The sequence below is a fragment of the Crotalus tigris genome, unplaced genomic scaffold, assembly GCF_016545835.1.
Source record: "Crotalus tigris isolate CLP2741 ecotype Arizona unplaced genomic scaffold, ASM1654583v1 scf7180000024437.13266115, whole genome shotgun sequence".
NCBI lineage: Eukaryota > Metazoa > Chordata > Lepidosauria > Squamata > Viperidae > Crotalus > Crotalus tigris.
In genome coordinates, this window is record NW_024100606.1 from 10710317 (window position 1) to 10735644 (window position 25328).

A 25328-nucleotide genomic window follows, 5' to 3' on the forward strand; every position below is an offset into this window, starting at 1 on the left:
TTCCTCCTATCATCATCAGTTCAGTTTGGTTGACAGCTTAGAAAACAAACAGCATGGCAGCTCCCATGGTTTTATTGTCTTATCCTTCCTTTCAGCTTTAGAGTGAAGTAGGAAAAGTTTAATCCACTTGCACTGTTTTATGTTTATATGTTTGATGACAGCCTTATGTTTATAAATGACAGTTTTTCTGCTAAGTACCTGCATGTCATAAGCATTTGAATTAAAAATACCATATTGAAATCAAATCTGATGTTTTTAAATTTTTATTTGGTGTGCATTGGAAGAGGGGTAGTCTTATACGGTGAGTATAGCCCAAACTCTATATTTTAACTGGAAAAGTTGGGGGTCGTCTTATACGCCCAGTCGTCTTATACGCCGGAAAATACGGTAAGTAATTGCAGACAGAGGTGGGGAAGGATTTAGGGGACATTGAAAGCTAAAAAAGTATCCCAGATTAAATTAAAATGAAAATAGATTAGGAAATATTAATTAGAATATATAAGACAAATGAATTGGAATTGGATAGAGACTAAGATAGAAGAATACAGAGTAAAATAAATAGAATATAAAACTAAGAATTTTTTATTATAAAGAAAAATATTTTCTGTAGTAGTTAAAATCCTTTTTGAAGGGAATTATTTAGCCTTTTTCTGGCTCTTGCACCATCTATCCAAAAGACCCATGGCTTTTCTCTCACTGTGCTGCTACTCACTCATTTCCGGTTCAGCAGTAAGATCAGCTGTTACAAAATTGGAAGGAAATAATCCTGTCCCTTGATGAGTTTCACCTTTCCACCAGTTTGTATCACTGTGAAAGATAAAGAAAATAATTACTTAGAATGGAAAAATAAAAGGTCGAGCAGTGACAAGTTGCATCCCATTTCTACCCACCAAAATACTTTGGACAGCATCCTTGATTAATTCTTGAAGCCACTAAATTAAATACACCCTCTTATCTACTCATCTGTAGGTTTATTAAGAAACGAATAATTCATCTGAAACTAATAAGATAAAGAGCAACTATTCAGAGAACTCTAAGGAATATGAAACACAAGGATTTTTTAAAAGGCACCTTTTCCCCAGTAAAAGTCATGAGTTTGATAAAACTTTGGTTTTACAAAGGAGGAAAGACATGGTAGTTAAAGTTAAGTCTTTGTGAAGTTCAATTTATGGAGTGTAATAAATTTTACATAATCATTTATAATATAAATAAACAATGTAAAACATCTAAATTTAAGTATTTGGTCATTGCCTGAAATCTCTGCTGATAGGGAATTTTACTATATTACAAATGAGCTGCTGCCCATAAAAATTAAAAGTATCTTCCTTGGATTATGATTCCAAACTTTAAAAAAACATATTTAAACTAATGTTCTAGATTTGTGTGCCCTTTTATAATACCAAATTGTATTAGTTTTCTTAAATCATATATATAAATAAATCTGGAAATTAATAAAAACATATGTGTTATTATTCTATAAATTATTCTTATTTATATACCTATTCCTGCAATTCTAATATATAAATTAAGTAGACTTCATTTCTGTTTACATTTATATTACATAAGTTATTTTTTTCTAAATAATTAAGGTGGATGCACAACACAATTATCAACCAAGTGGCAAACTTTATTAAATTGTCAAGAGCTAAAATGTTTGTGCTTATGTTCTTGCTAAAATAATGCAATTGGTTATTACTGTACTGTTGATTCTTATTTGTACTTATTTCTACTGTTGATTCTTATGCTCATTCAAAGACCATTCAAATTTATGATGTTATTGAAAAAGCAGTACATAGGACTTCCGAAGGTTTCAGCCATTGCTGTGTCCTCACAATTTCGTGATTGTGACCCAGATGCTTGGTGATTATTTCACAATTACAGCATCCATTTGAATGGTGACCATGGGACATTGGATTTTACAATGGTATGTAATTTGCTTAATGATGGCAACTGTGCAGTCAGATAACATCATTCTTTACAACTGTTTTATTTAGTAATAGGAAAAAAATCGCTAAATATATTTTACCATTTCAAATATATCACTGCTACAAAATTCTATTCTGAACTTTAAAACGATTCAGAAAATAGTTTTTCTGTAGGCCTGAGGATAATTTAATTTGTGTCTTGCTATGAGACCAAAGTCCTAATATAAATAGCATTTTTTTTTCATTTCTATTGTCCTACATAGGAAACTACTTTACTCTTTTTTTATGTCACTTAACACTACATCCAGGTTTTAGCTCCTACATTTTATCTATCATACGTGTATATACAGTGGGGCAAAAAAGTATTTAGTCAGCCACCAATTGTGCAAGTTCTCCCACTTAAAAAGATGAGAGAGGCCTGTAATTGACATTATAGGTAGACCTCAACTATGAGAGACAAAATGAGAAAACAAATCCAGACAATCACATTGTCTGACTTGGAAAGAATTTATTTGCAAATTATGGTGGAAAATAAGTATGTGGTCAATATCAAAAGTTCATCTCAATACTTCGTTATATATCCTTTGTTGGCAATGACAGAGGTCAAACGTTTTCTGTAAGTCTTCACAGGGTTGGCACACACTGTTGCTGGTATGTTGGTCCATTCCTCCATGCACATCTCCTCTAGAGCAGTGATGTTTTGGGGCTGTCGCTGGGCAACACGGACTTTCAACTCCCTCCAAAGGTTTTCTATGGGATTGAGATCTGGAGACTGGCTAGGCCACTCCAGGACCTTGAAATGCTTCTTACGAAGCCACTCCTTCGTTGCCCGGGCAGTGTGTTTGGGATCACTGTCATGCTGAATGACCCAGCCACGTTTCATCTTCAATGCCCTTGCTGATGGAAGGAGGTTTGCACTCAAAATCTCACGATACATGGCCCATTCATTCTTTCCTGTACACGGATCAGTCGTTCTGGTCCCTTTGTAGAGAAACAGCCCCAAAGCATGATGTTGCCACCCCCATGCTTCACACTGTCTGATTTGGAAAGAATTTATTTGCAAATTATGGTGGAAAATAAGTATTGGTCAATATCAAAAGTTCATCTCAATACTTTGTTATATATCTTTTGTTAGCAGACTGGAGACTGGCTAGACCACTCTAGGATCTTGAAATGCTTCTTACGAAGCCACTCCTTTGTTGCCCGGGCAGTGTGTTTGGAATCATTGTCAACTATGAAAAACAAAATGAGAAAACAAATCCAGACAATCACATTGTCTGATTTGGAAAGAATTTATTTGCAAATTATGGTGGAAAATAAGTATTTGGTCAATATCAAAAGTTCATCTTATGAAGCCACTCCTTCGTTGCCCGGGCGGTGTGTTTGGGATCATTGTCATGCTGAAAGACCCAGCCACGTTTCATCTTCAATGCCTTTGCTGATGGAAGGAGGTTTGGACTCAAAATCTCACGATACATGGCCCCATTCATTCTTTCCTGTACACGGATCAGTCGTCCTGGTCCCTTTGCAGAGAAACAGCCCCAAAGCATGATGTTGTCACCCCCATGCTTCACAGTAGGTATGGTGTTCTTTGGATGCAACTCAGCATTCTCTCTCCTCCAATCATGACGAGTTGTGTTTCTACCAAACAGTTTTACTTTGGTTTCATCTGACCATAGGATATTCTCCCAATCCTCTTCTGGATCAACCAAATGCTCTTTATCAAACTTCAGACGGGCCTGGACATGTACTGGCTTAAACAGGGGGACACGTCTGGCACTGCAGGATCTGAGTCCCTGGCGGCGTAATGTGTTACTGATGGTTGCCTTTGTTACGTTGATCCCAGCTCTCTGCAGGTCATTCACTAGGTCCCCCCATGTGATTCTGGGATTTTTGCTCACCGTTCTTGTGATCATGTTGACCCCATGGGGTGAGATCTTGCGTAGAGCCCCAGATCGAGGGAGATTATCAGTGGTCTTGTATGTCTTCCATTTTCTAATTATTGCTCCCACAGTTGATTTCTTCACATTAAATTCTTTTATCTGCTATATAAAAAGAGCTCCCACTATGAACATCAAAAGCGTTCATGAGTTACGTGCTGTTGCAAAACGAGGTTAAGTGGTTATTCAAGGCTTAAAAAGGCTGAATTAGTTGAATATAGTGTAGCCGGGGTTTAGTTGGCTAGAGTGTAGATGAGTCTTAGTAGGCTAGATTGTGCCCGGAGTTTAGAGGTTTAGTAGGTTAGAGTGTGGATGGGACTTAGAAGTTTAGTAGGCTAGAGTCTGGATGGGGTTTAGTTGGCTAGAGTGTGGATGGAGATTAGTTGGTTAGAATGTGGCTGGGATTTAGTTGGCTAGAATGCGCATGAGGCTTAGTTGATTAGAGGGTGGCCGGGGTTTAGAGGCTTAGTACGTTAGAGTGTGACTGGGGCTTAGTAGGCTTAGTAAGTTAGAGTATGGTTGGGGCTTAGTAGGCTAGAATGTAGTTGGGTTTAAAGGCTTAGTAGGGTAGAATATGGCTGGGGCTTAGAGGTTTAGTAGGCTAGAGGGGGCTTAGTAGGCTAGAGTGTAGATGGGATTTAGTTGGCTAGAGTGTAGTTGGGGCTTAGTAGGTAAATCAATTTATAACTTTTTTGAAATACGTTTTTCTGAATTTTTTAGTTGTTATTCTATCTCTCAATGTTAAAATAAACCTTCCATTACAATTATAAACTGATCATCACTCCCCCATCGCAGGGAGAGGGAGCCGACTAGGTGGTTCCACCCCAGGCGCCTAATAGACCCAGATCGGTTCCAGGAGGAGCTTGGGGAAATACCTGACTCCCTTGTCCACAACTCGTCTGGGTCCCTGGTTGCGGCCTGGAATGAGGCGGCGTCCGGGGCCCTGGATCGAATTGCGCCTTTGCAACCTCTCTGTGGTGGTGGTTCCCGGAGGGTCCCTTGGTTTACTGAGGAGCTCCGGGAGATGAAGCGCCACAAGAGACGTCTAGAGCGACGTTGGAGGGCCAGTAACTCTGAATCTGACCGATCACTATTAAGAGCCTATCTTAGGACTTATTTAGTGGCGATAAGGGCGGCAAAGCGTGTTCACTTTTCCGCACTTATTGCGTCCACAGAATCTCGCCTGGCCGCCTTGTTTAGGGTGACCCGCTCCCTTCTTAAAGTGGAGGAGGCGGAGGAACCCTTGCAGGGGAGAGCTGAGGAGTTTGTTCAGTTTCTCTCGGACAAAATCGCTCAGATTCAGAGAGACCTGGACTCCGACTGGGCAGTGCCAGCCGAGTTGCCGGGGGCTGGTCTTAGTCATGTTATCTGGAGCAAGTTTGAGCCTGTGACCCCTGATGAAGTGGACAAGGCCGTGAGGGCAATGAATGCCGCCACCTGGTTATTGGACCCGTGCCCCTCCTGGCTGGTTTCTGCCAGTAGGGAGGTGACACGAGGCTGGCTCCAGGCGATAATCAACGCCTCCTTGATGGAGGGGTCTTTCCCGCAACCTTTAAAGGAAGCGGTGGTGAGGCCCCTCCTCAATAAGCCTTCCCTGGACCCAGCTGTTTTGAAGAACTTTCGTCCCGTCTCCAACCTCCCCTTTGTGGGGAAGGTTGTAGAGAAGGTGGTGGCGTCTCAACTCTTGCGATCCTTGGAGGAAACCAATTATCTGGACCCTTTTCAATCTGGTTTCAGGCCCGGCTACAGCACTGAGACTGCTTTGGTTGCACGGAACGATGACCTCTGGCGAGCCCGGGATAGGGGTTATTCCTCTATCCTGGTGCTTCTTGACCCCTCAGCGGCTTTCGATACCATCGACCATGGTATCCTTCTGCGTCGTCTCGGAGAGGTGGGGGTGGGCGGCACCGTATTGCGGTGGTTCTCCTCCTACCTCTCTGACAGGTCGCAGTCGGTGTTGGCGGGCGGACAGAGATCGACCCCTAGGCGCCTCGATCATGGGGTGCCTCAGGGCTCGGTCCTGTCCCCCCCTCCTTTTTAACATCTACATGAAACCACTGGGTGAGATCATTCGGCGACACGGGGTGAGGTATCATCAGTACGCGGATGATACCCAATTATATATCTCCACCCTGTGTCCTTTCAGTGAAGCAGTCGATGTGATGTGCCGGTGCCTGAAAGATGTGAGGATCTGGATGGGGGTGAATAGGCTTAGACTCAACCCTGACAAGACCGAGTGGCTCTGGATCTTGCCTCCCAAAGGTCAACTGGATGCTCCATCATTAGTCCGGGGGGGGGCAAATTTACCTCCCTCAGTGCAGGCACGCAACTTGGGTGTCCTCCTGGACTCACAGCTAAATTTGGAACAACATCTATCGGCTGTGGCCAGGGGGACCTTTGCCCAGGTTCGGTGCACCAGTTGTGGCCTTATCTGGACCGAGAGGCTTTACTCACAGTATCACTCATGCCCTCGTCACCTCAAGACTGGATTACTGTAATGCGCTCTACATGGGGCTACCCTTGAAGAGCGTTCGGAGGCTGCAGTTGGTTCAGAATGCAGCCGCAAGAGCGATTGTGGGTGCGCCAAGGCACGCCCACGTGTCACCTATCCTCCGTGAGCTGCACTGGCTTCCTGTGGGTCTCCGGACGCAATTCAAGGTGTTGGTAATCACCTTCAAAGCCCTTCATGGCATAGGGCCAGGTTACTTACAGGACCGCATTCTGCCACACAGCTCCCAGAGACCGGTGAGGTCCCATAGATTGGGCCTCCTTCAGGTCCCATCGGCCAGACAATGTCGGTTGGCGGGCCCTCAGGGAAGGGCCTTTTCTGTGGTGGCTCCGACCTGGTGGAATCAACTTCCCCCCGAGGTTCGAACTACTCCCACCCTGCCGGCCTTTAAGAAAGCCGTTAAAACTCTCCTGTTCCGGCAGGCCTGGGGCTGATGTCCCCGGGGGGGCGGGATATGATCGGACTCGTGGTATGACTGGATTATTTTATTGTTTTATGACTGTTTTTAACTTTGTACGCCGCCCTGAGTCCTTTGGGATTGGGCGGCATATAAATATTTGTACATCAAATCAAAATCAAATCAATCATTTCTTTGTCAGTGGGCAAATGTACAAAATCAGCAGGGGATCAAATAATTTTTTCCCTCACTGTACCTGATTTAAATGTAAACTGAAGACTGTTTGCATTATCAACAAATGGCTAAGTTCTATGTGTGAATCAGAGTTTATTGCATAACAACTTACAAAACCATACTTTCTGATGCTCTAATGCAGGGGTCCCCAACCCCCGTCTATGGACCAATACGGGCCACACAATCAAGCAAAGCCCCATACGTGAGATGCAGGCAGCACACAAAACCACGTTCCCTCTGATCCACGAAAAAACTTCTCTCCACAGAACCAGTCCCAGGTGCCCAAAAGGTTGGAGCCATCTGCTCTAAAGCAGGGCTTTTCAACCTTTTCACCCACTGTACCACTTTTAGGATATGGCAATACCTGAGTACCACCAGTCACCTAACAAAGTGTCAAAAACTTGATGACCAAAAAAAAAAGAAGGAAAAAAGTGATGAAGTACAGGTAGTCCTCGACTTACAACTGTTTGCTTACTGACTGTTCGAAGTTACAATGGCTCTGAAAAAAGTGCCCAAGCCGAGCAAGACACCTGCCTGCCCGCCCGGAGTTGCTCTTCCTCCTCTCCGAGGTTTTCATTGTTGTGAGCATTTCTGTTGAGGATTGGCAGTGGGGGTTGGGTGGGTGTTTGGTTTTTATTCCCCCCGTATGTGGGGGGTTGCAACAGGTTTTGGTCACTTCACATGACCCTGGGACACTGTGACCATCATAAATATGAAATAATTGCCAAACATCTGAATGTAAATCACAAGACCCTGGAGATGCTGCAATATTCCAGCTGATCAGCCCTTCTTCTGGGCTCACAGAAGCGCCAGGATCAGCACCGAGCTCCAGCTGGAACCTGGCGCTGATCCTGGCGCTTCCGCTGAGCCCTGACAGCCCTGCAGCTCCAGCCATCTCTCGCTCAGGCTTTGCGGTGCTGCCACCGGTTCAGCTCATTCCCCTCCCCCGCTACCACTTTTCTAGGATTCGCATACCACCTGCCAGGTGCCAATGTACCACAGGTGGTACCCATACCATTGGTTGAAAAGCCTTGCTCTAAAGGACCAGCTCCATTCAGACATTTGTATGGAGATCTCAAAGTGGAATAAAAAACAGATCACAAATGCAGTTCTGCCCCACCACTACTCTTCAACCTCAATATATTCAGATAAGAGATCTAAAGAGGAAATTATACTTGTTTTCACTTAAATGCAAGGACCACCATCAACCTTTTGAAATCTAGATTAAACAAATAACTGTATTCACATACAGTTTTCTACATAAAAAGGCCTTCTTTTCTGAAAGTGGTATGCTTGGATTCAGCTCACTATATTTAAGGGTTTTTCAGTGGGTCCTTTCATTAAAAAAAGCACAAAGACTAAAAAAAAAAATAAGTAACATTAGACTACTAAAGTTATGCCTAACAGGTAAAAATATTCTGATTCAAGTGAATCAAAAGAATATAAAATGTTAAAAAGTCCAAAGATCATTAAAACATAGACCACATCCCACTGAACTGCACAGCATCAAAATGCCATTATGATAACTGAAAGTAACAAGTATGTACCAAGGTATTTAACAATTCTATATGTCCAAGAGATACTCCTTTTACCTGTCATCAAGAACAGTGATAAGTTCTCCAGCTTTGAATGTTAATTCATTATCTTCAGCAGCTTCAAAATCATAAATTGCTCTAACATTTCGCCCCTCATGTTTGTGATTTGTTGAGAGAGTTGTAGTGTTTGGATAAAGAGTGGAAAGTGGTGTTTGTTGTTGTCTTTGTTCTTTCAGTGATAATTCAATAGCTGTGAAGTAATAAACAAAGAAAAGAAATTTTCATTAAATTTATGCCATTTCAGTTGTGTGATTATTTGCATAATATATCCTTAAAATTAAACTAAAAAGGACAATATTCATTTAAATTAGTCAAGCACAACTTATACTGAAGATATACAATTATGCCTACTAAAACAGATAAAGTTCATGAATTGATTCTCATGCTTGCATTTTAATAATCTTGAATAACATACTTTTTAAAAAAAACTACTCAAATTTAAGAAGCTATTATTGGGGGACAAGGAGGTTATGCAGAATAAAAAAACGGGGAAATACTTCATAAAGTATAAATATGAAAAACCTACCAAATATCAATTTAAAAGATATATTAGATATATATGTAAGACCTATTTGTTTAAACCAAAAAAGACTTTTTTCCTGTGTCATTTCTAAGCAATGGAATTCCCCTTAGGAGTAGTGCTGATCCATTGTCATCAAAAACAGTTTTAAAATATATATTTCCCATTTAACCTAACATATTAACAGACTAATAAATTAATAATGGTCATCAGATTTTATTGGCTTTTAATCTTTTTTTGGTATAATTAATTCTATTGTCAATTTATGTTGCATGGTATTCTTTTTTTATTATTATTATTAAAAAATTTTAAATTTTACAAAACAATACGGTTCCCTTCCCCAAACCCCCCCAACCCTCCCATGCCCTCCCCCAACCTTCCCAGAGCTGAATACAGGCTTAATTAATATTTTTTCAAAAAGTCTTAAAACAGATATAAACCATAAACAAATCTAAATACATTAATTAAACAAATTGTAAACTAGTTAACAATAATATATGTATAAAAAAAACAAAAATACAAGGAAATACGAGAAAATAGGAAGAAAGAAAAAGGAAAAAAGTCTATAAAATATCTTAAATTTTAAGTATAAGTTATTGAAAAGCTAAATAATATTTTTTATATCCAACTTATATTGTATAAAGTCTATCCATTTTTTTCCATACCAAAAAATACTTCTCTTGCGATTGGTCTTTCAAGAAAGCCGAAATCTTTGCCATTTCCGCCAAATAAGAAACTTTAAAAAACCACTCTTGCAAGGTAGGCAAAGATTACTTCTTCCAACATTGCCCTACTAACAACCTTGCCGCTGTGATTAAATTTAACATCAATATAGTCTCTTTAGTATCACAATCAGAAACAATACCTAACAAAAACAGTTGTGGGGTAAATTTTACCCTTCTTCTAAAAATTCTTTGAATATTCCACCATATCTTAAACCAAAAAGCTTTTATATTTTTGCATGACCACCAGATATGATAATAAGTAGCATCCAAACATCCACATCTCCAACATTTAGGCTGTAAGTCAGGATACATACGAGACATTTTTGTGGATCAAGGTGCCATCTATAAAACATTTTGTAAAAATTTTCCCTTAAATTTTGGGCTTGTGTAAATTTAACATTCCTCACCCAGATAATTTCCCAAGTATCTAATAGAACCGGTTCATCAAAATTTTGTGCCCATTTGACCATACATTCTTTAACTAATTCTACTTCTGAATCCAATTCTACTAACACCCCATAAATTCTCTTAATATGGGTTCGTCTTTGATCTTTTATTTGTTTTAATAAATTCTCATCTTCTCTAAGCAAACCCACGTTACGATCTATCTTCCACCTCTCCACTATTTGTCTATAATGAAACCATGAATAAATAATATTTTCTTGTATTAAATCTTCCAAAGATTTTAATTGCCAATTTTTACCATCCCATCTAAGTAGTTGTGTATAAGAAACGCTATCCATCTTAACTCCTCTCCTTATCCCTTCTATCGCATGCCCCAGTATAGCCCATAGTGGAATTTTAAAATCACTTCTATAATATTTCCTCCAAACCCGAAGTAAAGAAATCCTTATAATATGAGATTTAAAGACCCTATCAACCTTTTTATTAAAAATTAAATAGGCATGCCATCCAAAAAGTAAATCCCAACCCTCTAAGAGGAGTATTTCTACATTTGTTAAATTAACCCAATCACTTATTAATGTTAAAACCACAGCATCATAATACAATTTCAAATTCGGTACCTTGAGTTCACCTCTCTCATGAATATCCTGTATAATTTTAAGTTTTACTCTTGGTTTTTTCCCTGCCCAGATAAATTTGTTAATATCTTTCTGCCATTCATTTAAATTAACCTCATTCTTTAAAATAGGTATCATTTGAAATAAAAAAAGAAACTTTGGCAAAACATTCATTTTGATCGCCGCAATTCTTCCCAAAAGAGGTAATTGCAACTTCTCCCAATTTTCCAAATCTCTTTGTATATTGATCCACAGCCTTTCATAATTATTTTTGTACAATTTTGCATTAGAAACAGATAAAATAACCCCCAGATATTTTATCTTATTGACAACCTCAAAATCTGTCAACTTAACCAAAGTTGGTTGCATGGTATTCTTATTAGCCAGCTTGAATATCTTTTTCCTCTGATGGAAAAGTAGGATTTAATCCAATTCAAATATTATTGTCCTGTTTATCATATTTCTTTGATCTCTTTCTGGTCATCTTAATCTTCAATAGCAGATATGCAAAGTAATGACAGTAATACTAGTAAAATTATCGTGTACCAATAATTAAATGAGGTGCAGAAATTAGGATTTTGTCCTTTGTGTTCATTACTTCTCACATTTGAATTACTTTCTGGTGCTGTTATTTGGATTGCAGTTTAATATTTTGAAGGAAATCTTTTTCTAACAATTTTCTTCTTCTTTGCAGGTTATTTGAAATATTAATGGAATTTGGTCAAAAAATATTCTGCAGAGCCTTGAAAGTAAAATAAGATTAAGATAACACAGTTATTGTCTTAATCTTACATTACTTTTAAGGCTCTGTAAAATCCCGTCTGAACAATGTTTAAAGGTTTTAAGGTTTAAAATAATATGTAAGCATTATAGAATCAATATTTTCTTTTGATTTCCTACTTATAAAACTGGTTTTATAATAATTCTTTTTTTTTAAGCCAAATACTCTGGTCTCTACTTTCTTGAAAAAAGGTTGTTTCTTTCATAATTGGTCCTCAGCAATAATTAGGCTTTAGTTCAAGTACATCTGTCCACATATCAGTTATAAAGCCAAGTGTGTTTTGGCATCATTGTTTAGGCCAGCTTTTTTTCTACTTTTTCATTTCACAACAAAAAGCCACTGAATATATGTTACATTTTCAAAAACTACATTTTCATACAAAGAATATAAAAACATCATCTAATAAAGCATATTAACTATACAATCATTGGTTTTTATTAGATTTTTAAAACACCAACTATAAATGTTGAATGTTTATATTGTCTTTAAGTCAAACCAACCTTTAGCTAAGTCCTCTTCTTCTTTCTTATTTGCTACTGTTCCAGGATCTTTAGCTACTAGAGCTGGGCTTGCTTTTGCTTGTTCTGCAGCCTGATCAAAACATAGAGGAACAACACTTATATATTTTTAAAAAACATCACTGCACTATATTCAATATATTAAAAATGGTCCCATTGTTTTCTTTAACATATTTCCAATTGGCTTTGAAAAGTCAAGTAGAGCAATGGTCTATGAAGGGAGCATACTGTTCTAAAAAGCACAATTCTCCAAACAGCCACTCAGAAAAAAAACAACAACTTAAGTTTGGGCCTAACTTCATGGTATGTAAGCATGACAGGAATTGACAGATCTTGGTGTATCTGTTTGAGATTCAATAAACATGTAACACCTAAAATATAAGAATATAATCTATGTTAACTAGGTAACAGTAACTTATTCATTAATTTAAAAAGCAGAATCTTTTTGCACTTAAATGCTTTTGTCATTATAAAAAATAGCACCTATGGATATGAATGTGATACTTCATTATGTTTGCTTCACTGATTTCTTTGCTGAGGAAAAAAGTAGTCTAGAGTTGCTACAACAGATCAGGCATGCAATTTTTCAAGGTTAGAGGAGGGTTCATGACTGCTGATGGTATTTAGGCTTCACTAGACATGCTTCTTCACTACTCCGGCTACATAACTCTGACAGTTTCTGGCAAAGGATCAGTTTTAAAATCAATAGTAATGAATATAGTAACAATGGCAAGTTTTACTGCTCGCAAAAGCGCAAGCGGTGGTAAATTTTTTTAGAGGATTAGAAGATGTCAAGTTAGGTCTTGTCAATTCCTTCTTCAATGACTGAGAACCCAAATGAGTAGCAGCAAACATTAGGCAAATTGTATTATGAACTGGCGGATCTGAAAAACAATGTATAAGACACCAAGTTGGTTGCCTGAGACAGGAAATCAATACAGTGCAAATTGTTTACTTGAGAAATGTGTATGATAGGATGAAGATTAAATGCTGAACAAATATGGACTAAATACCGACCGAGTGAACAATATAAAAGAAGTATGTTGAAGTGAACCAGTTCTACAGAGATAATTAAATTTCATTCCTTTCATATAAAGGAAAAGTGAATGGTGCAAGAGAAAGAGGAAGACTAAGGAAATTATAGTTAGATTTTTGTATAAAAAAACATTTGGGTGATTTTGGACCAGACACACTCTCTCTCTCAGCCCAACCCATTCACAGGGTTGTTGTGAGGAAAATAGGAGGAAGAAAAAGTATTAGATATATTCACATCCTTGAGTTATTTATAAAAAAATAAAGGTGGAAAATAAAATAAATAAAAATTGATGTAACTAATGAAGGTCAAAAAAAAAGATGTAATTTAAAAACAAAAGATTATGTATGAAGTAGTATGTAGACATGTCCACTAGAAGTACAGAAGCAATAGAAATGGAGGAAGCAAGAACAGTTTGTAAGGATACATATATAATAGTTATTTATTACCACTATACCTGTGAACCAATAACTGGAAACATGACACCCTGTTCCTTAAGGTTTTTTATCATAGCAGATATCAGACTAAGTTGAGGATCATTCTTGAATTCATCTGTCCATTCCACCATGAGGGCTTTTAACTTTTCACAGACCTTTGGATGACCCTGTAAAAAGCGTAACATATTTACTATAAGATCATCAGACTCAGCCTTAATTACCTGATATCATAGGACAAATGGATAAATGGACTAATTTCTAAAAGCATTCAGAGGGTACAAAACCATTTTTCAAAAATGTTTTTGAAAATGTGCTTTGAACCTCATGTAAATATATAAACTTCTTGGCTATTCTTAAAAATAGCCAGTTTTTTCAGGCTTCCATAAGGGACTCACTCAGTTCTTTTAAGAGTTTCATAAACTTTAATGACTGATTTTGATTATCACAAAATTCTGTTTAAATATTGCATTCAATTAACAAGTGCACCGACAATATGAACATCATTTCCTTGGAAATTTATTCAGATCAATACAGTTATATATACACTGAGATTTCTGATAGCTAGAATTAAAACATTGGAGGGCTTTTTTCTGTCTTCCCTTCCCAACTTTGATTTCTATTTGATAATTTAACAAAAGCATATAAGCACATTAAGGACCAATTCATTTTGTGAATTAGTGCTCACTTCAACTTAAAAATCCTTGATTATAATTTTTGCTAAAGAACAGCATTCCTATTATAATCATATAGTTATTTATCCATATGTATATTATTCATGGTGAAGTGTATCTATCTCTCATACTATAATTCTTCTAAACTGACAGCTGTATAATCAACTTTAAACTACATTACCTTATTTAGTACATTGCTTACTTCGCTTGCAAAATCTCTTGAACACACTTCCAAATGAAATATTTTACCACAATTTGAGACACATGCTCCAAGAAGCTAAAGATAAGAGGGAAAAATCGAGATTAGGTATTTAACTATTTAAATTTATTTTAAAATTTTCTTTAAAAAATAAAAAGCCACGTACTGTCAATGCCTGCATAGCAACATGAGGATCCTTGTGGTTCACCCTCTTCATAATAGAACGAAGACAGTCCTTAGGTCTAAGCAAATAAAATAAGTAGGTTTTAAAATATATTGACCAAAGCTGCTACAGCCTGAAGGAGACAATTCCTAAGATACCCTGAAGCAAAGGCACTGAGGACTTTATAAGTTAAAAAGAGCCCTCTGAATTGGATTGAAGAGATAATTGGCAGCCAATGCAACAAACAGGGGAAAAAGCTGTTATGCTTGCATAGTAGTTCTTATCCATTAGCATCCTGCCGTATAGTGTATCAACTGAGTTGTTTTCAAACTAGCTATGTGTACAACCATCTACATGGATGGTGATAAATTCGTAATTTATTGTTGCCAAAAACATCCTAGCCTTGGTAAAGAACTAGTTGGCCCAACCAGCCTCAGCTCATCAAATGTCATCCTGGCCATGGTTCCCACCTGACATTCCAGCAAGAGACATAGGTCCTGGGTGGACCTTCCCCTCAGGAGAATAGTGATTCCATCCAAAGCCAACAGACTTGAAGCCAGGGTGTTTCAGGACAAACATCAATTACCTCTAGCTGGGAGTTTGTTCTATCCATCCAGATCTCACAACTTCCACACTGTCAAATTTGCAAGATAATCCAGACAAAAAGCACACCCCCAGAAGTACAACTTTATTGTAAGGTTACATTAACAGAATCTTCCCAAGTCTGAAAGTACATCTCTCCTTTCCTCACCCTACAATACAAGAAACTAGGGGAAGTCCTTCTGAGACATTTCTCACACCCACATTCTTCCTGCCGATTCAGCCACCACTTGTCATACCACTGTCAAGTTTATGGCCTTTTCTCCTGCCTTCCAAGATCATTCTTACATGCCATTACATATACATTGGATTAGGACTTCAATAGCATCTGCAGGATGATCTAAAGTAGCAGGTGTTCAATTGAATATCATCAGTGCATAGATAATACCTCACCCTAAAACAGCGTATGACCTCCTCCAAATGTCTTATGCATGCTGATTTGTAGTGTGGAGAAATAGAGTCCTGTTGCAACACAGACAGGGCACCCAGTAATAGAATTGCTTCTTCTCTACTGCTGCTGCTTGGAATTGCCATTATTAAGATAGAAATGAACCACTGAAAAAAAAGTTCCTCCAACTCCCAACCCACAGATGGTCCAATACAATAGCATTGCTGTTGATACCAAAAGCTGCTGAGAGATCTATGGATGAATGGGGTTATGTTCCCACTATCTCGATACCAACACAGCCCATCAACCAGAAAACAATATTGAAGGAATCCAAATAATCTGTTTCACCTAAAATTCAAACAAATCCCAAGCAACATCTCAAAATTCTATCCAAGAGGTATTTAATTTGAATGAATATGAGAAAAATTGTTGAGGAAAAAAACCTAACAAATATTTCATGATGAATAGTGCAAGAGCCTTGGAAAAAAGCCCGGAATGACCAGCAACTGCCTCCCATACTATAGAGTAAGACTGGATATGCCCTGTCAGCAGTGGGAGAAAGACAGCAAAAGTCAATGGATGAACTTGATTACTGTATTATTTTTGAGCTTAGGGCTGACAGGTTATGTTAACATGTCGAATCACTTTGGTGATGCTGAAACCTAGAGTTTGAGTTCTAGTCTTCCTTTAAGCATGAAAGCTAGCTCATTTTGGACCAGTGTCTCTCTTAGACTAACCCCCTCACAAGGCTATTGTTGTGGAGAAAATAGAAGACAGAAATATTAGCTATATTCAATGATGCAGCTGTGGTCTGGCTTCTGGTTTGTGGTTGTGCCTCATCATCGGTGTGGCTTTGGGTTTGCTTTTTGCAAACTCCCTAACACAAAAAATGATACCAGACCCACACTCACAAAAACCACACAGGATGTCACCACCACACATCCACGCAAAAAGCAAACCCAAAGCCACACCGATGATGAGGCACGACCACAAACCAGAAGCCAGACCACAGCTGCATCATTAGCCACTTTAAACCCCTCCAATCCATACAGGAAGCAAACTGACACCCTCCATGAAGAATGAGGCACGACCACAAACGCGAAGCCAAAAAATAGCAAGGCAGCCCAAAATCTTAAACCCCTCTGCAACTCAGACTAACCTGAGCACAACCAAACAGAACACTCCCCCAGCCACTCAGAGCACAGCCAACCCCCCAGCCAATCAGAGCACAGCCAACCCCCCAGCCAATCAGAGCACAGCCACGCCCCTAACCAATCAGAACACACCTCCACCCAATCAGAACACAGCCAAGCTCCCACCCAATCAGTTCATACCCCCACTGGCAGTTAAAAGGAAGAAACAGCTAAGACCACACATTGCTGCTCAAAGCACGAAGCTGAAAACACCAGCCTGAAGATGACGAATGGGACTTCGTCGAAACGTCGCCAAGACATTTCCAATTATACGTGGGAGAAAATACGAACAACCAAAGACCTACATACAAACACCCGCGAAAACCTCAGAAAACAAATATCGAACCTCTATGGGGAGGAAATCCACCATCTGACCAGGACCTATGAAAAACTTGAAGTCCAAAGAGCTTCCATTTTATGCGACCTCGGATTCCTATGCAACTGCCAAGATCAAAATCTAATCCCCACATGTTTCCAACTGAAATTCCACTCCAGCTCTGCACCCACACTCCTGAAAAGAACAGAATTGGCCCTAATCAGAAATGAACTTCACACAAAAAGATTCCTCCTAGACCGAATTAACAAAGATCTCCTCACACTCCACCTCAAACTCAGCAACAAGATCCACCCCGCACTTTGGGAAAATCCAAACAACTCTCCGTCTGGAGAGCCGAAACACAGACCACCCTCAAGACAGATACACACACCAACAAACTCCAAAGACTACAAGAACGCCAGAAACAAACCCCTCCTCCCTCACAGCCACACATGAAACAAACAGTGCATAACATCTCAGATAGGATCCTCACCAAAGCCGAAACCAATGTCCTTTCCAAAGGATTCAACTTTGCAGTCGCTCCCAAACACATCCCCACTGAAACCATTATATGTGGAGTTGAAACCAGCCTGACCAAAATCAACCCCGACGACGCTAACAGAATCAGACTCGAAATCACCAACATCCTCTGCACCAGCAAGCCACCAAAAAGCAACTTACCAAAAGAGGAACAGACAGCACTAAGTAACCTGAAAGAAGACACCAGCATAATAATCCTACCAGCAGACAAGGGCAATGCCACAGTGGTTATGAACACATCTGACTACCAAACCAAATTAACCAACCTACTCCAAGACTCCACATACAAACCCCTAAATACAGATCCCACCACCTACCTGGAAAAAACCACCAGATCCAAAATAAAAGCCTCCCCCATTAGCGAAGACATCCAGCAAAGAATCATTCCCAGAGAGAAATCATCCAGATGCCCCAAACTCTATGGTCTCCCCAAGATACACAAAGAAGGAACCCCACTCAGACCTATAGTCAGCTCCATAGGCTCACCTCTACAAAACCTAGCCAAATTTCTCGCCAAACAACTACAGCCCTATGCAGAATCCATCACCTCACACGTAAAAAACTCATTCCAGTTTATAGAGATCATAAAGAAACAAAACTTACAGCCCAGCGACCTACTAGTGAGCTTCGATGTCATATCCCTCTTCACCCAAGTGCCTATCAAAGAAGCCTTGACAGCTATCCAAAACAAATATAACCCCCCCAAACACATCTTAGATCTGACCAACCACTGCCTATCCAACACATACTTCATCTATAATGGACAAAAATACAAACAAACAGAAGGAGCACCCATGGGATCACCCCTCTCACCTGTCATTGCAAACCTCTACATGGAACACTTTGAAACCCAAGCTCTAGAAAAATCGGATCACAAACCCAAACTCTGGCTCAGATACGTAGACGACACCTTCATAATCTGGCCACATGGGAAAGAAAAACTGGACAACTTCCTCACACACCTCAACAGCCTACACCCCAAAATACAGTTCACCATGGAAACAGAAGCTAACAACCAACTTCCCTTCCTGGATGTCTTAGTCTACAAGAAATCCAATGGCTCCCTAGGACACACCATCTACCAGAAGAAAACACACACAAACCGCTATCTGCACGCTCTCTCACACCACCACCCAGCACAGATCAACTCTGTAGCCAAGACACTCATCTCCAGAACAAAACGCTTAGCTGACGAACAACACCTAAAACCCGAACTACACACTCTCACCAATGTACTAACATCCAATGGATTCCATAGAAATAAGATTACAAACCTAATCCAAAAAGAAACCCCCACCAAAATCCAAGACAAAGAACAAGAAAACGGCAAAGCCCTCCTCCCATACATAAAAGGCACCACAGACAGAATCAGTAAGATCCTTCATAAACACAACATCAAAACAGCATTCTGCACAAACAGAAAAATATCCACCATCCTTAGAAACCCCAAAGATAAAATTGAATTAGAAAATCAAGGAGTATACGAAATCCCATGCACCACTTGTCCCACCACATACATCGGACAAACCAACAGAAGAATAAGTGCACGCATTGAAGAACATAAGAACTCAGTCAAAAAAGAGGAACCAACATCTTCCCTGGTCCAACACCTTAAAGCCACAGGACACGAAATTGACTTTAAAAATACCAGAACCATTGCCAAAAGTGAACATTTTAATAACAGAATAATCAGAGAAGCCATCGAGATAGAAAAACGCCCACACAGCATGAACAAGCGAGATGATACCTCCCGCCTACCAGCCATTTGGAAACCTGCCCTTATTGACAAACGACTCCCTAACCCCAAAATCTTAAACCCCTCTGCAACTCAGACTAACCTGAGCACAACCAAACAGAACACTCCCCCAGCCAATCAGAGCACAGCCAAGCCCCTAACCATTCAGAACACACCTCCACCCAATCAGAACACAGCCAAGCTCCCATCCAATCAGTTCATACCCTCACTGGCAGTTAAAAGGAAGAAACAGCTAAAACCACACATTGCTGCTCAAAGCAAGAAGCTAAAAACACCAGCCTGAAGATGACGAATGTGACTTCGTCGAAACGTTGCCAAGACACTTCCAATTTTACGCGGGAGAAAACCCGAACAACCAAAGACCTATATACAAATACCCGCGAAAACCTCAGAAAACATAAATATATATATATATATATATATATATATATATATATGTATACACGCGCACACACATACACACACACACATTAATAATATCATTAATAATAATGGTATAAAAATGCAGTATTTTTCATCAAATATCAATATGCAGCTGAAGGGAACAGTATTTTAATTATATTTCATATGGGATATCTTTATTTGGTGCCTCTATGTTTTGAAAATTGCTGCATCATTTTGGTACTACTAATTATAAAACACAAGCCAAATAATATGATTATTTCACACTTTATGGAACTGCAATCTTGTTATATTCCAGGCAGTAGTCTTCATTATACTTTTGGTAAAATGATTATGTTCTTACTTTATATGAAAAATGAAGGAAGGCTTGTAATAAAATGAATATTATCATTACAACATATATTTTAAGATGCAGTAGAGAATAAGGTATGTAATACATTATATTAGTTCAAATTTATTTTGTTGTTTAATGATAATCATTTCATTCTACTTTTCTACTGGTTAGCTGAAACTTATATATTTAATTAAACAAATAAGTCAACTGCACTCCATAATTTAAAAGTCTTACTTGAAAAACTGAATTTTAATTTTGCTTAGTTTAGGGACTCATAGGTTTGAATGTACCTAAAGGGCAATTCTCATAGCAACATTGAATCACACTGATGTAACACAAAAGAACCTTTAAATAGTACTAATATACAGCATGTCAACAAAGGCCTCAGTACTGCAACCTTGTGGTAATATCTATAATAATGTTACAGAAACGCATTGTAAATAATCCATCAAGCAGTAATAAAAGATAAATGTAGCAAGATATATATCCTAAATTATATGACAAACCTTGGTTTCAAAGCCTTGGTTTATTTAAATAGTACAAGACTTAGAAAGTTATATTTATATAAATGATTTGCTTCCAGAAAGTTCGATTTTTTTATCTAGAACTATTTGTTCATAATTGTAGAGTGCTTTTAATATTCTTTTAACCCTTTAACCTATTTTAAAATCAAAACACATTAAAAGCTATTGTACATATTACTGTTTTGAAATTATCATTTCAAAAATAAACTATCTGTGTCTATCATACTAGAACAAATATTATATGTACATTTCAATAATCTTAAAGTTTATATCAAGTCATAGAAATGAAGAAGACATAATTTCAGGCTAAATTAAAATAATGTTAACAAATAATTCTATTATTATATAGAATGATACCCTGCAGTGGAAAAATAAAATTCAAGTAGTAATTTAAGATCTGAGTCTTTACCCTGCTCAATGAAACTTTTAAATTTATACGCCTTATATACGATACTCCATACTGCACAGTACTTCTTAAAGTTTCCTTATTCATAAGATTTGTTTCAAATAATGTAACTTCTTTCAAACAAATTCAAGAACAAAGAAATTAACATGGTGTAACACCAACTAAAACATACAAATTCATTACGGCAAACTAAATGGATAAAATTGGTTTGTGTTGTCTCCATAGTCTTTTTTCATGAAATCAACTGAAATAAAAGACTATAAGAGAAATATGGTGCTACTGCATAAACAATATTTAATGATTACAATAAAAGTTTTTAAATCTACATTATACAGGACAATGAAGTAAAAGAACAAATTGTAACAAATTATATACCAAATAATTCTGTTAAAATACACTGTTTTTTTCAATCTAATTTCCAAAATGCTATTAAGAGTATTGGATATTTTTTATAAAAACAGAAATAAAATTAATTTTATTTTATTTAATACAATTTTATACATCAGGTAAAAGTATTTTAGCAGCCCACCAGAAAAAAAATAGCAAACTGCTCAGTTACTTCAATGCTTTGATTATGATGATTAGATGCCAACTCTTAGAATTCAACTATCAGAGTGCTTTGGAAATGCTTATTTTGGAAATAACAAGTACTAATTCACTGCATTATTTACAAGATCAACTGCAATTAGAAGAGTACATGAATATTGTAATAACTGAAAGATACAATTATGGGCTGCCTAATGCAAGATTAATAAAATATTCTATATTAGCCACACACAATTCTACTAAATGCATTCTTAAATTTCCTGTCCTTCTGCGAAAAAAGCTAAAACTATAAACAATTTGCAAACCTGAGCATTATCACATACAATGTTACGTTTGCCCCAAGAGGTGCCTTACACATTTCAGATTTCTAAGCTCTTTATTTCAAATGTTGCCAAATTAATTTAAATATGATAATATTTACCCAGTCCGTGATTGTCCAACTTTATCACAGATATCTAAGATGAGTCCCCAATCTTCAGCAGTATTCATTTCACTAGTTGCTTTCTCTTAACAAAAAGAAAAGTGAAGTATGAGTAAAAATTTAGTATCAAAATTGTGCTGAATTAAGTACGATAATTTTTAAGTGAATATAAGTCATTCTACTGTTAAAAGATGATAGTTTTCTTTTAAGCAGGCATAGCATTTTTTTACTATTTTAAGAATGTATATTTGCAATGTGAACATATTTAACAGCAGAATTTCATTACTGAAAACATTAACACATTGCTTCATCAAATCAACACATTTATGCTACCAGCTATTATTGTAGATCTTGCAAGCCAGTAATAATTTGTTTCTCGTTACACGCTCTATATTTGCTTTTAAACAGTTTAGAACTATTCATAATTTCTGACTTCTAAGTCTAGCTAGGAACAACACAAAAAGTGGATCAAAGTCTTTGTTGTTAGTTAATTGCAAAGTCGTGTCTGACCCATCGCGACCCCATGTCTTTAGTTCACAAAAATAGAGGAAAATATGTGACAATAATTGTGAGCGTTCTGTAGTTCTTTGCCATCTGTTGTAATCATGCATAATTATTCCATCTAAATCCAAAGCCTTACAGATCATGCTGAACTTGCCAATCATCCCCATAATACAACACACCTTCTAAAAAATATTTGTTTGATTTCTATCCTGCATTTCTATTTTGTAAATACTTGTCCAAGTACGAAGACTGCATACTATTTCAATCTAAGTAAAGATGGTTTCTCTCAAAGACTACAGATCAATATTTATTTATTTTTTATTCCATATTACAAACTTAAAATCTCAAAAATGAATCTTATTCAACAGTTACTCTGATAGTAGTGCTACAACTAATAAAATGATATCATTAATATTAGCAATCCGTATATGTCCTACATTAAAATTTAAAATTTAGAACTTACCTACTCCAGGAAATCGCATGTGCAAAATATAATTCAAATTATATATTGAAAAAACTTTCACAATAATGGATCAAACACATTATAGCTAACTAAGGTTTTATTTGTATATAGATTTGAGAGAGTCAGTTTGGTGTAGTGATTAAAGGCTTCAGGGTAAAAACCAGGAGATTGTGAGTTCCAATCTTGTCTTAGGCCCAGACAGCTGGATGACCTTGGGCCAATCGCACTATCTCAGATCTAGGAAGAAGGTAATGGCAAATCACCTCCAAAAATCTTGCCAAGAAAACTGCAGGGATTAGCCCGGGCAGCAAACAGGAATCAACACTTACTCAGAGATGCACAAAACATAATCACCAAACTGAATATCTAATAACCTTATTTTAATGGTGCTTCTACAATTAGTATGATTATTTATTAATTCCCCAACAGATTTCACTATTACTACTCTATACACTAATTTGTTTTATTTATTAAATGTATACACAGCCTATAACACTGTCAAGCGACTCTGGACAACTTAAAGCATGACTTTGTTTCCCCGCAAAAAAGACCCACCCAGAAAATAAGTCCCAGCCTGATTTTTTGGGGTGAGCCTAATATAAATCCTACCCCAAAAATAAAACCGAGGGGGTGGACATAGCCAAATCAAGAGGCGGTGAGCATATGGGGACTGGCAGCAGACACAGCCCAACAGCTGTGCAACACAGGGAAGTCTGAAGACTGCAGCAGAGGCGGGGAGAAGGCAGAAAATCTGAATGCACCATGCACTTTTCACCCAGAGGGAGACTGAAAGCTTTATCTGCTTGCAAATGGGGCGCTTGGAAGCGGAGTGAATAGCTCTCTTTCCAAGCAGCCCATTTGCAAGCAGACAAAGCTTCCAGTCTCTCTCTGGGAGAAAGGTGTTTGGGCTCCTATGGCATGCTTGGAAACGGAGCAATTTGCTCCGTTTCCAAGCACCCCATAAGCACCCAAACACTTTTTGCCCTGATGAAGAAGTGATGGAGACTAGAAGCTTCGTCTCCTAGCAAAGTGTGGGGCAGGTGGAGGGAAGTGGCAAGGGAGGCTTGAGCTGCCTGGTCATGATGGAAGCCACAGGAGAGTTAGCGGAAGAGGCAGTTGTCGCTGGGGAGGAGGTCTGCAAAGCGAACCGGAGGCGGCCCAGACCGAAAAAAGTCTCTCCAGCAGCAGACGCAGCTGATGCACAGCAGCAGCAGAGGCCTTTTGCTTTCACTTCCCCCCTGGCTCCAAAACAGCAGAGGGGGGTCAGATAAGGAGACCGAGCCTCCTCCACACATCCTCCAGGTCAGGAGGGGAATGAAAGGGGTGGGCAGGCAGGCATCCAGGTTATTGAATGAGCAAGGGGAGGTTGTCAAGCAGGGAGTGCCCTGGCTGCGGGGACCTTGAGGTAAGTGGGTGTGGTGCAGTTGGGGCAACTCCATCCCCCCATCTGCCTCACCTCACCTCATGGCGGCAGCACCGGTGCCATGCATGTTCTCCTGCCCCGCTGCAGCTACGAGCAACCAGACAGTGGGATGGAGTGGGTGGGCAGCCACAAAGTCAGACATCCCCCGAAAATAAGCCCTAGGGTTTTTGTGTCCCCCCAAAAATAAGACCCGGTCTTATTTTTGTGGAAACACAGTATAAAAATAGAGATAAAAATATTAAAATATTAAAATTAAAATGCATAACAATAAGTAGGAACCAGAATACAATGGGATGGGAGTGAGATATTTGTCCTATAATCTTGGGAGACTCTCTGACTTTTCAAGATTTTGATGAATTGTAATGCATACAAAATTCTAATTCCTTTCCAAAATGATTCTTTCTTATAATCAGCTAACCATACAAAAAAATTTAAAACATCAAAACAGAAACAAACCGTGTCTTAAAAGATCTTAAATTTACTTGCAGAATATAATATTTTCATGCTACTCCTCTTAATTAAAATATAAATTATTATAGCTTTACAGACACAAGAAACCTAAGTGTGGCATTCAATGATGTGAATCCAACTATTCATAATGATGTCTAAGCATAAGGGAGTATGTAACTTAGTAGAATATGCAGAGAGCCAGTTTGGTGTAGTGGTTAAGGCATCAGGCTAGAAAGCAAGAGAACATGAATTCAAATCCTGCCTTAGCCATGAAAGCCAATTGGGTGATCTTGGGGAAGTTATTTGTAAAAATATAAGCAGGATATAAACAAATAAATATGTAAATCTTGCCATTGTTTTACTTAGTGGCGCTAGCCATAATACGTAATCAGT

At 38.3% G+C, this 25328-nt stretch overlaps 1 protein-coding gene across 2 annotated transcripts in view; it reads right to left on the reverse strand.

Annotated features, from left to right (window-relative positions):
• The window catches only part of STAM (signal transducing adaptor molecule), a 47747-nt gene that overhangs the window by 18809 nt on the left and 3610 nt on the right, over nt 1-25328 (reverse strand). Inside the window, exons 2-8 of one of the 2 annotated variants that reach the window (XM_039331396.1) lie at nt 22096-22180; nt 14673-14748; nt 14510-14584; nt 13657-13803; nt 12149-12239; nt 8598-8790; nt 713-807 (exon numbers count right to left, since the gene is read on the reverse strand). In XM_039331396.1, coding sequence (XP_039187330.1) covers nt 713-807; nt 8598-8790; nt 12149-12239; nt 13657-13803; nt 14510-14584; nt 14673-14748; nt 22096-22180 — 762 coding nt within the window. Of the gene's footprint in view, nt 1-712; nt 808-8597; nt 8791-12148; nt 12240-13656; nt 13804-14488; nt 14585-14672; nt 14749-22095; nt 22181-25328 lie in introns of both variants that reach the window. The other variant, XM_039331395.1, reaches the window with a different exon arrangement.